The sequence below is a fragment of the Neurospora tetrasperma genome, assembly GCF_000213175.1.
Source record: "Neurospora tetrasperma FGSC 2508 unplaced genomic scaffold NEUTE1scaffold_5, whole genome shotgun sequence".
Classification (NCBI taxonomy): domain Eukaryota; kingdom Fungi; phylum Ascomycota; class Sordariomycetes; order Sordariales; family Sordariaceae; genus Neurospora; species Neurospora tetrasperma.
In genome coordinates this window covers 88320-107584 of record NW_009799103.1, presented here as the reverse complement: position 1 = coordinate 107584, position 19265 = coordinate 88320, and the positions used below count along the sequence as shown (strand labels likewise).

The following is a 19265-nucleotide window of genomic DNA, read 5'->3' as shown; positions in this document are numbered from 1 at the left end:
ATAAAAACGAATTTTAAACTCCCCTAAGGTTAAAAGGTTTAAAGGAGGTTAGGATATAATTATTAAATAATTCTATTTCCCTAAATTTAATATTCTTATTTTCCTATATTATAATTAAATTGCATAAAAATTATTATATTTCTCTTATTAATACTAATTATTCTATATTTACTTTTATCGACCGTTCTTTTGTTATTAAATATAATTTTCCTTATTTCCGCCTCTACTAAATAAAGAAATTATTCTAGCTAATAGAATAATTAAAAGTATTATTTCCGAAGGAATAATAATTAAATTCCGTATTGGGTATTATAATAAAATAATTATTTTTTTAGTCTATAATATCTCTAAAAACCACCCGGTTATTTTAAGCTTCCTATAGATATAATATTACAAACCCAAAATTAATTATAATTATTATAGAATATATTTTACTAATTCCGTTTATAAGGGTTATTATTTACTTACTAATCTCTCTAAAGATTAATTAGCAGCCTTGAAAGCCCTTACTAACCGAATTTCGGTTGCGGTTATTTATAGTAGGATTACCCTAATTCTCCGACTAATTTTAATTCTTTAATTAGCCCTAATTCCCCAACTAGCCCCAACTCTTTATTTACCCCTAAAGAACGAAACGGCTCCCCCTATTAAAGTAGCCCCGGCGCTATTAGAGCCTCCTATATTAGGAATTTTCGAAACTAATTATCGACTTATCTCTACTCCTATTAAAATATTAATAATTAATAGGGCTAAATCTAAGGTTAACATTATAGGTACGGCCGCGCTTCTTATTAAAATTAAGAGCTTAGTACCCTATGACTTTTATATCCGTTTTAATAGTTAATACGTCTCTATAGGTATAGAATACCCTTAAGCCCGCTATTACTATAATTTCAATAGTACTTCTTCTATTAAATCTAACGATATTAAAAAGTTTAATATAATAATTTTTAATTTCATCTATAAATCCTAATAACTATAATTATATATTATAAATTATATTAAAATTAAAAGGTTAGTTACTATAATAGAAATCCGGGATATAGATTTAATTAAGGAAATAATTATTAATATTTTAGAAGGTAATAATTAATAATATAAGGAAAGTTTCCCCCTATTCCTTTATAAATTTATTAATAATTTAATTAATATTTATTTATTAGAGGAATTTTAGGAAGTTATAATTTTCGTTAAAATAATTTACTTTATTAGAAACTTCAATAAAGATGTTCTATTTTATAAAGAAATAATTAATATATATACCTAGCTAAAATCTTTAATAAAAATATAAAAAAGTTCTTTAATAAGGCCGATTGCCTAATTAAAATTAAGGACGAGATTATTATTATTTTAAAGGAATTAGAGGGACAGTAATATATTAATAAGGTAGTAGTTTTCCTCCTGTTATTAATTAAGGAAATTCTTCTTAACCGTTTATATAACTATAAAATCGAATTCTTATTGGGAATAATCCGCTTTAATATATAACTACGCTATATATTCCTAATTAACGTTATTATTATTAAGAAGTAGATCGATAAGAATTTAAAAAAGAATTTTATTTACCTATTACAATTTACGGCCGTATTCTCTATCCTTTTAATAAAAAAAGCCCGGTGGTAGCGTCTATATTTATATTAATTACTATAGTATTAATAATATAATACTAAAAATACGTTACTTACTACTATTAATTAAAGAAACCCTCGATGCTATTTACTATATAAAAATCTTTACTAAATTTAATATAATTACCGCATTTAATAGGATTTATATAAAGGAAGGATATAAATAATTTACTATTTTTATTACCTATTTTTAATCTCTATAAATCTATTATTTACCTATTCGGCCTCTAAAGCGCCCTAAGGACTTTTTAGAATTATATTAATAACATTCTATATAATATTCTTAATATATATATAATAATATATTTTAATAATATTCTAATTTATTTAAATAATAAAAAAGATTATAAAAGTTACGTTAGGGAGGTCTTATAATAAATAATTCGAATAGGACTATAAATTAATATCAATAAATATAAATTTTATATTCTAAGGATAAAATATTTTAGTCTAATTATTACCCCGGGAAAATTCGAAATAGACCCCGATAAAATATCCACTATTAAAACTTAGGAGACTCTAAAAACTAAAAGGGTACTATAATATTTCCTAGGTTTTACTAATTTCTACCAACGATTTATTAAATACTTTTTAATTATTACTAGTCTATTGTACGAATTAATAAAGAAATTAGTAAATTAGTAATAGGCTAATTATTATTAAAAGTCTTTTAAAACTCTTAAGAAGGCTTTTAATAATAATTTAATACTTCGGATTTATATTTAATTTAAATAGATTATTATTAAAATAAATACTTCAAATTAAATTTATAGTAATATTCTATTCTAATACAATTAGGAGGGTATTTTATACTTAATTACTTACTTTAATTAATAATATTCCTTGGCCGAATATAATTATAATATTTATAATAAAAAGTTACTAACTATTATTAAATCCTTTAAGGAGTAGTACTCCGAATTAGAAGGGGCTTAAAAACCTTTTAAAGTCCTTACCGACTATAAGAGTTTAAAGACTTTTATAATCAATAAATAATTTACCCCCCGCTATATATAATAATTCTAATTCTTTTCTTATTTTAATTTTATAAATAAATACCGCCCTAAATTATTATAAGTACGCCCTAATGTACTAAGTAGGAAGTTAGAAAATTTGCTTAAAAACGAAATTGATAAGCGGTTACTAATTAGGAATAAAGTTCTATTCGAGTATAATATTTTTATTAATAGAGCTTTCGTTTTGGAGGATAGAGGCGAGGAAATTAATATTAGTATTAAATATATTTATAACCTAAAGACTTTAAATAAAAAATAATAAATAATTTAATAATAGAAGGTTATAAGAAATTAATATTTCTCTAAAACGTTATTATTTACCTATTAGACCTAAATTATTAAATATAATTTAAAAAGGTTAAAAACTATATAAGGAAGGTCCCCTTTATTAAATACTAAGTAATTTAGGGACGGGCGTATTTCTATAGCACCGTCCTTATTAACTCTATTAATATAGAACTTTACTTCTTACTCCTCCGCTATATTTACAATTTACTATTTATTAAGTACCCAAATTATAAAAAACTTAATTATTAATATTATAATCTTTCTTTTAATTAGGGATATACGCCGCCGTCCGGGCGTACTATAAAACTTATTTAATATATACTAAATCTAAACCCTTACGATATACTCCCTATAATTTTTTAAAATTATTAATAATACCCTTCGTACTCTAAAAGAATATTTTTATTAATTATATTACCCTATTTATACCCTATTTACACCGAGAATAGGAATTTAAATATATTGCCGTCGTTATTAATTACCTTACTAAAATAAGGTACTATATCCCTACTATTAGTCTAACGGTAAAAGAATTAATAAATCGCTTTATTAAAAGAATATATAATATTTATAATCTATTAGATTCTATTATTTCTAATTATAGTATTTAATTTATTTTATAATTTTAAAAAGCTTTCTTATTATAATTAAAAATTATATTTAAACCCTCTTCCGCTTTTTACCCCGCTACTAATAGCTAAATTAAGTATATTAACGTAGAAATAGAAAGATATTTTTACTTCTATATTAATTAAGTTCAGGACAATTAAGTAAATTAACTACTAATTATAGAATTTACTAATAATCATTTAGTCTCTAAGACTACCGGGGTCTCCCCCTTCTTCGCTAATTATAATTTTTACCCCTATATAAGTATTAAATTAGTAAAGCCTTATTTATTAGAGATATTATAATATAATAAATAAAGTACTTTAAAATTAATAAATTAATTAATTAATTTAAGAGAATTTTAAACTTTGTTACAAATTAAGTTTAGTGAGTATAATAATATTATAAAAATAATACGAATACTTATCGATCAAACGTACTAAAATATAAAATAAGAGATAAAATCCTTGTTAATACCGAAAACCTTAATACTAGTCGGCCCTATGCTAAATTTATACTCCTCTTCGAAGGTCCTTTCAAAATCCTTAAAGTAAATAGTTATTAGGTAATACTCAAACTTCCAATCAATATAAAATATAGTCCGACTTTTTATATTAGTAAGGTTAAACTATAGAACGAAGAAGGTTTCCTAAAGTGGATAGCTATAGAAGAATAGAACGTTCGTACTAACTATAGCCGGACTATAAAAAAGACTAATAATAGAAAAGATTCTATCGAATATAAATTCGAATAAATTAATAAATATTAGAAGAATAATAAAGGTCGTTAAGGATACCTAATAGTTTAAATACCTCTATATACACCGTTATAGTAGCTATATACTAATATATTTATAGCCCCCAATACTGTACGGGCCTTCTATAATAATTACCCTAATATACTATATTTCTTAGACTAAATAATAGTAGAGAAGAAGCGAAGGCAATTAAAGACGGAAGGAGATTATAATTATAGAAGGGAGAAGGAGGTAGAGTAGGAGGCTCTAACCCTATAGTAGAAATTATAATAATACCCGCTAGCGGCGGTAGTAAAGGTTTTTTAGGAATAAACCGCTCGTTTAATAAGGATTTTTATTATTTTATATAATATTAGTCAGCTATATAGCTTCTTTTAGCCCAGGGAAATATTACAAGGTTAATTTATATACCTTATATTAGTATATAGTAATTTCTAAAATTACTATTACTATTATTACTACTGGTACTATATTGCTGGTAATTAATTAGTTAGAGCGCTGCCTGCTGCGGGTCCGTAGACCCGCTGGCAGTTACCCTTATAAGGCTAGTCTTCTAGGTATTCGGCTGCACACTTCTCTTCCTTTCTCCTTTGTACAATTACGTATAATTACATCTACTATCTACCCTTTACCCGTAATAAAAACGACGCCAAAACCGGAAACGCTAATTTCTAGTCGAGGAGTACTCTAAAACAAAAATTAACAATAGCAATCGATTTAAGAGGGTCATTTACATCCCTTATAATATCCTACGACGAACGTAGTAATAGCATTGTATTGTTATTATTAATAACTATAAATAGCGGTACTCGTAGGTTCGAAAATAGTATCTATAACCTATTCGTAGAAATTTCTATATATAATAACCCCGAAGCTATATTTATTATAAAGACTTCAGACAAAATAAAGGAAGATAATAAAATATTAGAGAAGTTTATTACTAAAATAAATAAATCTATAAATTATAATATTATTGCAACTAAAGACCGACGTTAGGTTCGAAAATTACTTTTCGAATTCGTATAGGCTCGCGTTGGAAAAAGTAAATTTATATAACCCGAGGTTAATAAGGTTGGAACCGATTAATTTATTACTAAAAAGGAATTTAATAATTTAAAGAAAAATATTTTAAAGAAGATTAAAAAAGGTATTTAGGAAGTATCAAAATAATAGGCTAATATTATAGTAAAAGCTATCCTAAGTAAAATTAGTATTACCCTCTAATAATTACCTATTATTATTACTAAAAGGTTTGTCCTTTTTAATTTCGAACGGTAATTTACTATTAAGGGAGTAATTATTACTATTGAATTTATAAACCGTTCGAACGAAGATACGAAAACGGCCGTAGCAACGACTCTAGGCCGGAAGAAACTAAGTCTAATAATTAGAATAGCTACTAGGATACTAATATTTAGAAATTATATAAATATTTTTAATAAATCTACGTACAATTAATATTAATAAAATTAAATATAGGTTATAAAAGTCTTTAATAAAGAGGCCTTTATTATTATAAGTACTATAGGTATATTAATCTAAGATATACCCTAAAATAATATCAATAATTATATTATATCGGAAATATTAATAAGTATAATAAAAAATAAAAATAAGGAAATAACTATTATTAAAGTTTAACCTTAGAAAAGAAGGGATAGAGAGAATAAAAGTTTACTCTTAATAGAAGTCGCTACTTCGAAAGTAGCGAATTTCCTTCAAAATAATCTCTTCCTTTAAAATAGCAGTATATACCCTTACAAACTATTTTAAACTTCGAATAACGTCCAATAGTACTTTAAATATTAGGAAATTGGATATATAGCGAAATTCTATTACTAGGAAGATCTTTACGTTTAATATAATACAGTTAAATATAAAGGAGATTACTTTAACGAAGTAAATTTTTTATTAAATAAAGATAAATTATTTATTTATTATAAATTATATAAAAAGAAGGGATATTTTACTTATAACTATAAGGAGTACCCCCTTTTCTATAAGGCTATTACGAAGGCGTTTATTATATATATTAAAAGGCTATAGATATTCGCCCCCCTTTATAAAAACCTAACCGGAAAAGTATTAGAGCCAATAATAAAAATTATAAATAAGGGTAATCTACTAAACGCCCCTCCCAACTTCTATACTATTACTACTTTAGAGAAATAAATCGGAGAAAGTACAAAGAAAAGGCGGCCGAGAAAAATCATTAGCCTAACCCCCTAATTAAAACTTTTAGCCTAATTAAACCCGATAGATATATATTACCCGTACTCTTAGAATATAAGGAATTAGACGTATAATAGTAATAGTACTTATATAATTATAATTCCTTTAAAGGAAATAATACCTTTATCCCCTATTAAAAGATTTATAGGAACCTTATTTTAAAGTAATTAATAATTTAATTAAAAATATATTATTAGAATATAAGGAAGTCGTATAAGAGAGGGAAACTTCTATTTAAATAAAAAGAGACTTATAATATTATAGTAATTTAAAAACTAAATAGAAATTTAAATAAGGATATTTACTATCTTAGGGGTAAAAGGTATTTTAGAATTAATTATTTAAAGAATAGAAAGGTAGTAATATATATAAATAAAAAATAGAATTTAAGGGACTTCAATTTCTAGGCTAGAAGGGATTGGACTATAATAATATTTAAAAATTTAAAGAATCCTACAACTCTTTATTCTATTTATTTACTTATTTTAATATAAAGAATACTAAAATACTAATAGGGATCCCCGCTCTTTAAATTCCTTAAGGCCGGGCCCCTAATAAAAAATTAAATTATTATTATCGGGGACTTTAACTTTTACTATCCTAATTAAAATCTAGAGAATAGGATTAGCCTAAAGGCTATACGCCTTCTTATATAGGTATAATATTAAAGGTTCGGTCTATTTACCCCCTATAATAAACTAATAAAGTTTAGTAATATAATATAAAGAGAGAGAAATAAAATAATTAATTATATATAATTATTACCTAGGGTTAAAGCCGAATATTAGGGAGCGTAACGGTACGAATAAACCGGCTTAAACTACTACTCCTAGGAAGTCTAAGTCCAAATAGGAAGAAAAAATAGGAGGGTAAAAGAAGAAGAAGGTTATAATTAGAGTCTTATAAATATAGTAAAAGTAAAGGAGGCAGCGGAAAAACGGATTCAATTTTAGAAAGAATCGCTATAATAAAAGAATTCGAGTAAAATTTTTATAGGCTCGATAGAAAACTTCTTAGTATTATAGAAAAGTTTATTCTATACTGGAAGAAAAGTTAGAAATAGAGAGTAAATTAATAAATATTAAAATATAAAATAATTATAAAAAAAGTATAATAAAAATATTAAATATAATTTAAATATTAAATGTTATTAAATTAAAAGGGATTTATTAAAATAATAATAAAAAAGAAGAAAATTACTTCAAAAGTATAGTAGACTATATAGTACAAAAGTATTACTAAGGTTTTAAAGAATTTAAATCGATTTTAGCCTCTAGAGAAACAAATTTAAATTTAAAGTTATTACCTAATAGACCCGCTTAAACTATTAACCTTCCGAATTAGCGAAGGGGTAAGAGAAATCGAAAACTATAATAGTAAAGTTAAAATCCTTACCGATTATTTCTTTTTAAAAATAAATATTCTAATTAAAAATTTACTAAATTGAATTAAATTAATAAATAATATTAACCCAATAATTATTAGCGAATTAATTATTAAAGAGGACGTTTAAAACGTCCTCTCCTAAATAGTATTTAATAAAGCTCCGGGTATTAATTAATATTTAAATAGATTTTGAAAATTATACGGGCAATTAGTCTAATAGGCAATAGTATATTTAATAACTACTAGCCTCCAACTCGGATATTTCCTATAACAATTTAAGGATATAAAAATAATTATTTTTAAAAAGCCCGGAAAAAATACTACCTAATAAAAACTAACGGGCGTATAGAAATTTATATCGCTATTTAACAATATTAGAAAAATCCTCGAAGCCTTTATAGCTAAGAGATTTATACAAATAATTAAAAAGTTTAACCTCCTACTAGAGGGTTAAATAAGTAATTAAATAGGCCGTTTAATAGAATTTATAAACCAGGTAATTATTAATACAATTTATATAGCCTAGAAATTTAAGGCTATAATATCCTTTATATTCCTTAATTTAAAGAGTATATTCAATAAAATTAATTATAAATAATTTTTATATACTTTATAAAAATTATAATTCCTAATATAAATTATTAAATAAGTAGCGAACTTCGTTACTAATAGGAAAAGTACTCTCTTTTTTAATAATAAAATATTTCGCCCCTATACTATTATAATAGGCGTACTTTAAAGCTCCCCCCTCTTACTTATCCTTTTTATTCTCTTTATTACCCTATTATACTAGAAATTAATAATAATCCCAAATATAATTATAATTAACTTTATAAATAATACTAATATTATTATAATAGTCCGTACTACCGAAGAAAACTATTAGACTTTATAAACTGTATAGGAAATATATTTAGAATAAATTAGGGCGAAAGGTATAGAATTCGAAACGAATAAAATAGAGCTAATATATTTTATACAAACGAAGGTACTAAGAATAGAAACTCTCTAACTCAAGAATATAGAATTTTAATTAATAAAATTAATAAAATTCCTAAAAGTCTAATTAGACTATAAATTTAATTACCGGACTTATATAAAAGTAGTAAAATAAAAGATAAAGATTTAAACGAATATATTTATAAAATTAATAGTAAAAATATAGAGTTATTCCTCTATTCAAATAAAGGAAATATATACTAAGTATATTTATAATACTATTATATATAAACCTTTTATATTCTACTAATTAACCAAAATCTATAGGAAACTACGAGGGATTGTAATTAGACTAGCGAAATATGAAATTAAATATTTAAAAATTATTGTTAGAGTGCATAAAATTATACTAATATAGAACCTAAAAATAGAAACCTTTTATTTACCGTTCGACTTCTATTTTAATAAAAGAGTCCGGGCCTTTAAAAAAAAGATTTACCTATACAAATTAAATAAAATTTATCCAAAGAATAGTAATTTAAATAGCTAATTATATTCGGATATAATAAATTAGAAGTTAATTACCTATTAATAAATTAAAGAGTAGTATAATTAAAACTAAATAAACTAAAGCGTAGGTACTAACGGAGAAACTTTTAGTAATTGCGGCCGGTCCCCCTCCGGAATTAAGGACCCTACTATTACTATTATAAATCCCGGAACCTACAGTTATTAATTATAAAGAATAATTAAGGGATATAACAAATAGAGAATAAGTATTATACTACAATTATTAATTAGTAATAATAATAGCCAAATTAAATCGATAGTATAAATTTACTATTACCGACCTTACCCCTAAATTTAATAACGAAACTATTTAATAATATATAATTAGTATAAAAATAGAAAAGAAAAAGAGGAAAATTCGAATATTGGAGGAAAATAATAACGAATTATACCTATTAATTAAAGTAAAGAACTCCTTCTTAATCTAAACTAAAATAGAAATTATAAAACTCTAGGCCTTTCTCTTCCGGAGAAAGGTACTAAGCGTTTAAATACCTATCTACGTCTATAGATTAAAAAAAAAGACCTTCGCCTATATTATTTTAAATTACTTTAATATAGAAGGCTTCTTTTAATTAAATATTGGAAATTAATTACTAACGCAAAAAGAATTCTAGGATTACCTAGACGATAGAGTTAAAGCTGAAAGCATTCTATTATAGGTACTAAAATTAAATAAATTAAAGGAATACTATTTAGTAAATAAATTAAAGGAGGAGTAGTATAAAGAATTCGCAAAGTATTCTTAAGAAGAGAATAAATTATTAATAATACTAGAATAAAAGGAATAAAGGAATAGAAAAGAAATAATTATACTAATTATAAGTACTATCTATATTATAACTATAGTAAAAATTAAAGTACCGTCTATTTAATGCCAAATTACGCTTAAAAAATTCTTCGAGAAGTTCTATTATACGAATCTAATTTATAATAACTTTATAACGCTATTAAACCCAATTATCGTTTATAATAGGGCGGCCGGGGGTATTAATAGCTATAGGGCTATTAAAGGTAATACTATTATTACTAAAATTAGGGACTGTATAAGTAAGAATAGCTGTACTACTACTATTAGGATTAAATATAATATATATAAGAATAATTATACTACTATTAGAATTAGAAATAATATAAACCGAATTTATTATATTATAAATATTAAGGCTGGAGGGAGTACGACTATAAAGGATATTATTTATATATAGTATATAATATCCCTTCCGCTAGAAAATAATAGTATTATAGTATAGAGTATAAAAAAAATTAATAATATTATTCAGGAGACTATTTTATACTAAACGACTATATACATACTTAATAAATTATTAAATAGTATAAATAAAAGTATCCAATCTTTAATAATATTTAGCCGGGCTATTCAATATTATAATAACAATTATAAATTAAATAATATTATAGGTATTATAAAGATTAATAAAAATAAGGGATTTTATAAATAGTACTATATAAGTTAATATAAAGATTAAGAATAATAGAAGACATAAATATATTAATTTTAAAGGATTTAGAAATCCGGATTATTATAAAGGATATAAAAAAATATTATAAACTCTAAGTAAATTAGAACTATAAAACTAAAAGAAGCCGTAGAGTTTAGAAACGCTTTAGGGAAAAAAACCTTAGGGTCGGAAATAAAATTAATTAGGCTAGGATAATTACAATTAAAAGAAACTATTTTAGATAATATTACTATAGGGAAGAAAGAAAGTAGGGAAGGAATTAAAAAGGGACGCTATAAAGAGGATTATATAAATAGAGGAGAGGGCTCTTATACTATTAAAAATAGGGGTAGAACCGAGGGTTAGAAAATAAAGGGATAGGGCGGAAGTAAATACAAATAGAAATAACGAAGCGAAGGGGTAGGGATGTAGATAGAGAGATAGGATAGAGAAGCGGAAGGAAGGCGGAGGAAGGAGCAATAAAAATCGAGATAGAGAAGTGGCGAAAGAAAGCGACGTCCTTAATTATATTTCTATTATTCTTATTATTCTAATATTAGGATAATATAACGAAGGAAGAAACGAAATTAATTCGCTATAGTAGTAGGTAAGAACTATTATAACTATAAATAAAATAGGAGTAGCGTAGGTAAATTATAACCGGAATAAAGTTAGGAGTTTTCATTCAGCGGCGTTTAACGATATATAATTTTCCCCTCCAGAGAACTAGAGAAGGACCCTATGCCAATAAGGCGCTATATTTATATAGTAAGGGTAAAAGAATATTATTATATACTATTTATTCCTTATAATCCTCTTAAACAAATATTAATAATTTATTTAATTTTATATTTATAATTTTTAACTTTCTATTAATAATATAGTACTATAAGCCCCAACCGCAACTAGTAGGGGGGGTAATACGAATGAGGGAATTCTATACTAAAATACTTATTAGGGAGCTACTATTACTACTAAAAGGACTACTACTAGCGGCTACTAAACTACTATTATTATTAGTATCGCTAATAATATAATAGCCGAAGCTTTAATACTACTCAATACTAAAGTAATTAATGCGGAATATACTAAGTAAAATCGTAGGAAGGCTGTCGGTAATTAGGCGCGCCTATATCGTATCTTAGAAAGAGGATGCGTATTAGTATAAATACTATAAAGTAATAATAAGTAAGGGGGTACTAATATTAATAAAAGCTACAACCTCAGCCGCTATAACCTATAAAGCGTTTTAAAGGTTGTATATACTACGAAGGACTTCTAATATATATCTACCCTATACTAAAACATACTAAAATTTTTTAATAAATTCTAAAAGGTATTAGTAAAAAAGGAAATAAAGATAGTAAAAAGGAAGGATTAACCCTTAGTCTAATAAATATATAAAATAATTAAACGAATAGCTTTATCTATATTAAGGGGGCTAATATTAATAAATATTTAAGTTAGAGTAATATTATATCCTATATAAATTAGAAGGCGGACCTCGCTATAAAAGATTAATAAAAAGCGTAGGAGGACAAAATAATATAGTAAATAAAAAATAGAAGAAAAAGAAAAGTATACCGGTCGGGCTCGAAAGCGAAATAATAATTCGTACGTAGAATAATAGTAAAAGTATATACGTCTATAGTAGAGGCCGGCTCTAGTAAAGGGGAAAGGATAGCCAAAGTAATTTTAAAGCTAAATAGGGGAGAGAAATTAGCGAATTCGTTAGAGGAGGAGGTAGTAAATATAATTATAAAAGTAAAATTGTAAAGAAGAAAAAAGAGGAGTAAAGAAGGGAAGGGGAAGGGGATATTATATAAATAATAAAGGAAGTCCTTATAAAAATATAAATCGGAATAAATGAATATAAAATAAAGTAGGGTAAGAGAAATTATAAATAATAAAATAACGAAATAAGAAGGAATAAATAAGAGGAGGGGAGGCGAGTATAAATAGTAGAGAGAGGAAAATAAAATAAATAAGTAATACCTATAAATATTAAAAGGCGGGAAGAAAGGAAATAGAAGGAAGATATATAATTGGTAATAAATATTATATATTACGGGGGTAAAGTTCGGATAGAAGGTATAATAATAGAATTAGGCCAAAAAAAAAGAAAAAGGTAGAATAATTAGTAGGAGAGATTTAATAATCTAAAAATATTAGTAAATAATAAAAAAGTGTAAGTATATTGAAGATATAAGAGTTTTAAAGAATAAAGAAAAGGGTATTATAAAGGGAGAAGGTACTAATATTAAAAATTGGAATAAAGGATTAAAAATTCTAGGGATAGAACCTATAAAGGGAGGGGTTATATTAGGATGCTAAAGGACTATTACTTTAAATATTCGGAACCGGCCGGTATAAGTATAAAAGAAGATTCGGGACCGCCGGGGATAAAATACTATAATACTAACATTCTCTATTATTTTACTAAACTCTTACTTAAGAGTATTAGGACGACTAATACCTCTTTTCGCTTTACTAACCTTAAGTTTGGGAATATTAAGATATTCGATAAAATAGGGTTACAAAGAGGACGTTCCGGCGCTGTATCGTAGTAGTATATTAATTAAGAGCTCTATAATTATTAGTTACATTAGAGTAGAGTTTATACAAATATAAAAGTAGTCCGAACGGGCGTCCTTTATTATAATCGGTAACTATTAATATATTTTTGAATTAACCCCTAACTTAATGTCCTCTACGTATAGCCGCAACTATAGTTACCTCAATCTACCTTTCCCTCACGTCCTGACATTACCCTCTTTTACTTTATCCTTTTATTAATACTTCTTAATAGTAGTAATAATATTATTATTAAGATGCTATATATAATGCTACCGCCGTCGACTAGGGAATATAAATTATAGGGTAATAATAAACTATACGTTTCTATTTATAATAAAGACTTTAGGTAATAGAATCTCCAACTCCTCTATTGCCTCCCGTAGCTACTTAAAGTACTACTTAAATCCCTCCTCTTCCTTTTCGTCGTTAATAAAATATTGAAAAATAGGAGCGGTAGTATATATAAACGTAATAATAATGCCTATAACTAGTAGCTTATAGAATTTATTAGTCTTATAAGTAGTATCGATTATTAATATATAAGGATACTACTACTATAAAGATTCTTACTCTTTAAATTTCCAAAACGGTGAGTAAAATATAGTACTATTATCGTCGTTAAAATTAGTATTAGTATAAATAACCAACCGGTCATCGTCGCTAAGCTCTACCTCCTTATCTAATAATTATATAAAATTCTAAATATTGGTATAGTTAATTTACTGCTCTTTGTAGGTATAAAAGTATATATTGGAATAGTTTTTAGTAAAAAATAGAAGCTCTGGATACTTACGCTCTATAAATTACTTAACAGTATAGATTGAAAATTCCCGTTAGGCGAGAAGACTATAGATATATTCTATTTAGTTATTAGTAATAGCAAGACGAACTTTAGTAAAGGCAATTATAGAGGCAATTAAAGGATGACCGCGGTATTCGAGATTTATAGGTATAATAATATAGAGATTTTCGCCGCCGCCGGATACGTATATAAACTTGAATTTAAATAAGCAATTGTGTACAATCTTTTTAGAGCTATAACGAAAGCGGGTATTCTCTTTGGGGATAGAGTACTCGCAGTACTTAGTGTATTTGTATTATAACTAACTAAAAATAAATTTACCGCCATAAAAATAAGATCGTTATTTCATTAACCCTATATAATAATAGTAATAGAAATTGTAAATTACTTTAGTGAACGCCTACTTTTTTATAGGACTCGTATAAAAGAATTTATCGTTTTTATTAATCGACTATATTAGTTCGTCAGTTTAAAGAAGCTCTAATTAATTAGTACTTTCATTATCGCTCGTAAAAGTATAGTAACTAACTATAAATAAGGATCGAAATAATTATAATACTAGAAGGGAGGAGGTTAGTAATTGAATACAATAATCTATAAAGTACGAGCGCCTTACTATTAATTACTCAATTGAATATAGTCGATTTAGGAGGTATAACGGTAGTTGAGTTAGGGGTATATAGTTGTATAGCGATAAAATATAGCTTTAACTGTATAGGAAAATATTGCAAATTAAAATCGTTGAATTTTATTAATATTTCGTTGGATGTTATATAATATTTTAAAAGTAGGTTTTACTATACAAAACGCGGGACTTTACATGTCAGCTGTCATCGGTTGGCATGTGGGGAAAAAGGGGTGCGTGAAGTCAAAATAGGGTGCGTGAGGACATCGGGGACGGTGCGGCAAGTTAAGCTCCTATCATTAGGCTTCATACCACAACGACCAGGAGCCGGGAAACCGACAGGCTTACCGTAACCGTCAACAACCCATTCAGGAGGCCCCATATTCCCCCGCTGACAGCAGCGATATTACATATTCGTCCAAGTCCTCCACATCCCCTCCTCTTCACAGCCGCCAGCAAACCAACCAGCCCCCTGAGGAGCAGCAAGGTCGACGCCAGATTTCCCGAAGCGAGTCTCCCTTCACGCATGGCAGAAGAACATCGGGGAAAAAAACATGAATATCAGGAGGGGCTTCTGTCCCCTCGCCCTTACACGCATCAACAAGCTTACCTGCAGCCTGCCGACCAGCCGACGTACAATAGAAGGATTCCTGTCGAGATGGTCGCTGATAGATTGAAACAGTCAAGAGATTGTCGTCGAGAGCGACGTCAGAAAAGGCTGGGCATGGGAATTGCAAAAAGACATAGGAGGAGACAAAAACACGGGCTCTTGGAAGCAACCTGCTACCTCTAAGCAGCAGCAATCCACCAAGAAACCGGCTAAGCGACGTACTCACCAATCTGCTGAGAAGCCCGAACGCCGCTGGGATGAATGTTGATATTTTTTTTCGGTTGGTGTTGTTGGTAAAGGTCTCTCAGTGGGTGATGTGAAGACCGGACGAAGGTTGAAGACTTAATAGGGGGGACGTCCATTTCATTCCCAAGACTCGAAGGTCGAAGGTAAAAGCGGGTGGGAGAATTCCGTCCCGCTCTTCTAAACCAAGGACCCGCCATGGGAAAGTGGAAACAATTAGATGATCGGGGCGAAGAGTGGGAGATGGCCGGGTACGTGGGGGCCAGCTTTTCATTGTGCGCAAGTAGATCGCGCTCTTTTCTCGTTGTTCTAGGGCACAATTTTGTCCTGTTCCATGTCTCAGTCTTCACTGTTCAGCGAGTACACTTTCTTGTTCATGTGCATTCATAGAAGGTGTTGTGGAAAGCGAAAAGGCTGGATGGAAAGCCAAAGCATGAGAGCTCGGTGTAATTGTCGACTGGCAGGCGTGTACATGAATGGAGGTGTCTTAAGGATAAAGAACCAGAAGAATAAGGCATACTCGAGAAGCTGCACCCTAGGTATACGGATATAATTTACTTCAGCAGAGTGATGCGATGATCAACCGTGCTTCCACCGGAAAAGAACGACAATTTCACCCTCGACTTGACCCTCAACGCAACGAAAAAGACAGGCAGCACCCCTTTCCTAGATAGAGCTATCTTCCCACCCCATCTAACTCCCGTCCTATATGTACCTCTAAAGATTCGTCGTAAAACCCCCCGTCAAGGCCCACCTCCCACTTACCTCCCTCTGCTCATTCCCACTAACCCCATCATCCAAAAGCACTATTCTCTGCACCACCACCCCCTTCGTATCATACCCAAACGTCCCCTTCACCTCTAACTTTGTTCCATCCCAGATAAACTCAATCTCACTCTCCTTCCCTCTCGAATCCAAGCTCTCGCCATCATCCAAGTACAGTCTCCCCTTCGCTTTGCCGTTCTGATCAGGGGCAATAACGATCTCAAAGTTCCGCGTCCGGACTTCGGCAGTGGTCATTGCCTGTCCGGTCGTAAACGAAGCGTCAGAAAGGCGGAGGGCCAAGATACTTCCGCCACGAATATAAACAGGGATCTGATCCCAACCTACTCCCGACACAGTAACGTTTCGGCCACCAGCGGAAGTCTGATCAATCCGGTGATGCGTAAAGAAATCGTACCATTTCCCTTGAGGCAAGTAAAAAGTGACGGATTGGGCGTCGTCTTCTACCACGGGAGAAACAAGCAATGCGTCGCCGAGGAAGAATTGCGTGTCGATGCCGTATGTTGCCGGGTCGGAGGGGAAGAGGAACCAGAGCGGTTTGACTAGTGCCGGTTCACCTGTTTTGCTGGCGTAGTAAAGGCCTGTGTAGATGTAATCCAGCAGTCGGTACCTGACACTAATCGCTTTGCGCGCGGCAGCGGCGACTGAAGGCCATCGATAGAATTCCTGGTCGGGAGCGGAGATGTCGGCGTGGTTGCGGTAAAAGGGCTGCCAAGCGCCGAGAACTGCCCAGCGTGCACACATGTTCTCTTGGGCCTGGCCGTTGAAGCCACAGACGTCGGAGCCCACCATGGGGTAGTTGTGTATGGCGCTGAAGCTGAGGAGCTGCCGGATTGAGGCGCGGTAGTCGGCCCAGGAAGAAAAGTTGTCGCCGAACCAGTGAGCGGCGAAGCGGGAAGATCCCGAAAAGGTGGAACGGGTGAGGAGGAAGGGGCGTTTGGTGGGCGAGCGGGAGATGAGGGCGGAGCGAGAGACGGAGGACATGGTGAGGGCGTAGAGATTATGGGTGTCGTATTGCGCTGAGCCGTCCGAGTTGGTGATGTTGGTGAACAGGGTGCGGCTGGAAAGGGTGGGGTAGTGGTTCGCTATCTGGTACTTGGGGGTGAAGAGGTCGCGGTTGGGGAGGCCGAGGTGTTGTCCATCGCCTGGGGCGCGTGGATGGATTTTGCCGATTAAAGACTGAGGCAGGGAGCGAGTTTTCTGACCTGAAGAGAGACAAGTAGTGTCCGCACACATGTTGCTCGCCTCATTCATGTCAACCCACAGCCCGTCCGCATTGATCCCATTATTCGGATCATAAAATGTCAGAATCTCTGTCGTCCACCACTCCTTTGTCTGCGGCGCAATCCAATCCGGCCAGACCACCTCCCCAGGCCACTGCAGGCCACGATACCAGGACCCATCAGCCGCCTTGAGAAACACATCCTTCTCGGCACCCCTGGTAAACGGGCCATAGTCGCTCTTGTACCTGATTCCCGGATCCAGAATCTGCACATACCGCATATCTTTCCCGTGCAGTTCGTCCACAAACCCCTTCAGCTGGTCATGAGGATACCGCACTGGATCCGTACTAAAATCCAGCTTGTTGTCCATATAATCGATATCGTCCCAAAGGGCCTCCAACGGAATTCCTGCATCGCTATAGTTCTTGACAACCTGCTTGACATGCCCCAGATCCGGCCAGCCGTATTTACACTGGTGAAATCCTAGCGACCAATACGGCATCATTGCGGGGAGACCAACAACTTCGGCATACTGCTTGCTCACTTCCTCTGGACCCGGTCCGGCCAGGAAATAAAAGTCAAGCACTCCCCCAATGGTGTTATACTCGAGGTATTGCTCTCCGGCATCACTCTTTCCAATCACGACGTCCATCCCCGCTGCGCTTCTCAAGAAAACTCCATGCGTCCCTCCCGTACCATTGCCACCGCGGTGCTCAAAGTAAACAGGATGACTCCCGTACAAGTTCTGGTTTTGCGGTATGTAGGGCGCCTCGGAGTTCCACAACGTTCTTTTGTACCCATCTGTCGCCAACCGGAAAGAATCTGAGTGTTCTCCCAGCCCGTACAGATTCGGGTTCGGAGGCAGGCGCGTGCGTAAGCGGAGGTATTGCGTCTCAAAGATCAATGGCGATGGAGAAGTATCGAAAAGGACGTCGCCGGTGCTGGCGCGTGTAACCTTGAAGGAGAAGGGGTAGGCTTCGTAGGTAAAGCGAAGATCGGCGGTTTGGGAGGAGGCATTTTGTGAGAGAGGCCGTGGTAGGATGTTGTCTTGGATCTGGTAGACGTTTTGCTCGCGGTCTGCGATCAAGACGTGTAGGCGGGTGTCTGCAAGTGTGCTGTGGTTAGATGTGGGTCCGGATCGAAGCATTGAGGTTACGGTGACTGGAAGCAAAGAGACAGAAGGTGGACAATGATCTTACCGGTCTGGTATTCCACGGTCAGGCGCAAGTTGGTAATATCTTCGCTGTAGAGATTGCAGTTGGTGCCGGCGAGAGTTAGGTCGGCGACGAGATACGAAGGCCCAGATTGGGCGTTGGTGACTCGGTATCCTGGGCAAGTTGCCAGAGGCGCCGCGGATGCTATCGAGAAGAGCGACAGCAGCGCAAGGGCGGGTTTGGGCATCCTGATCATGGTGATTCACTCGCTTTGCACTTGATGCCGTGCGGCGAGTTTGGTACTGGGCGTTCAGGACAGCATCATCTGTTGAATTAGAAGTGGCAGCACCGGATAGATAA

The 19265-nt window shown here is 31.5% G+C and overlaps 1 protein-coding gene across 1 annotated transcript; it reads right to left on the bottom strand.

Annotated features, from left to right (window-relative positions):
* Positions 1-7359: 7359 nt before the first annotated feature.
* Positions 7360-19161, bottom strand: NEUTE1DRAFT_139259 (uncharacterized protein; the record flags this gene model as incomplete). Its single annotated transcript, XM_009854568.1, has 3 exons — positions 7360-7368; positions 16511-18855; positions 18951-19161. The coding sequence occupies 3 exons, from the start codon at positions 19159-19161 to the stop codon at positions 7360-7362; spliced, it is 2565 nt and encodes an 854-aa protein (XP_009852870.1).
* Positions 19162-19265: the final 104 nt, after the last annotated feature.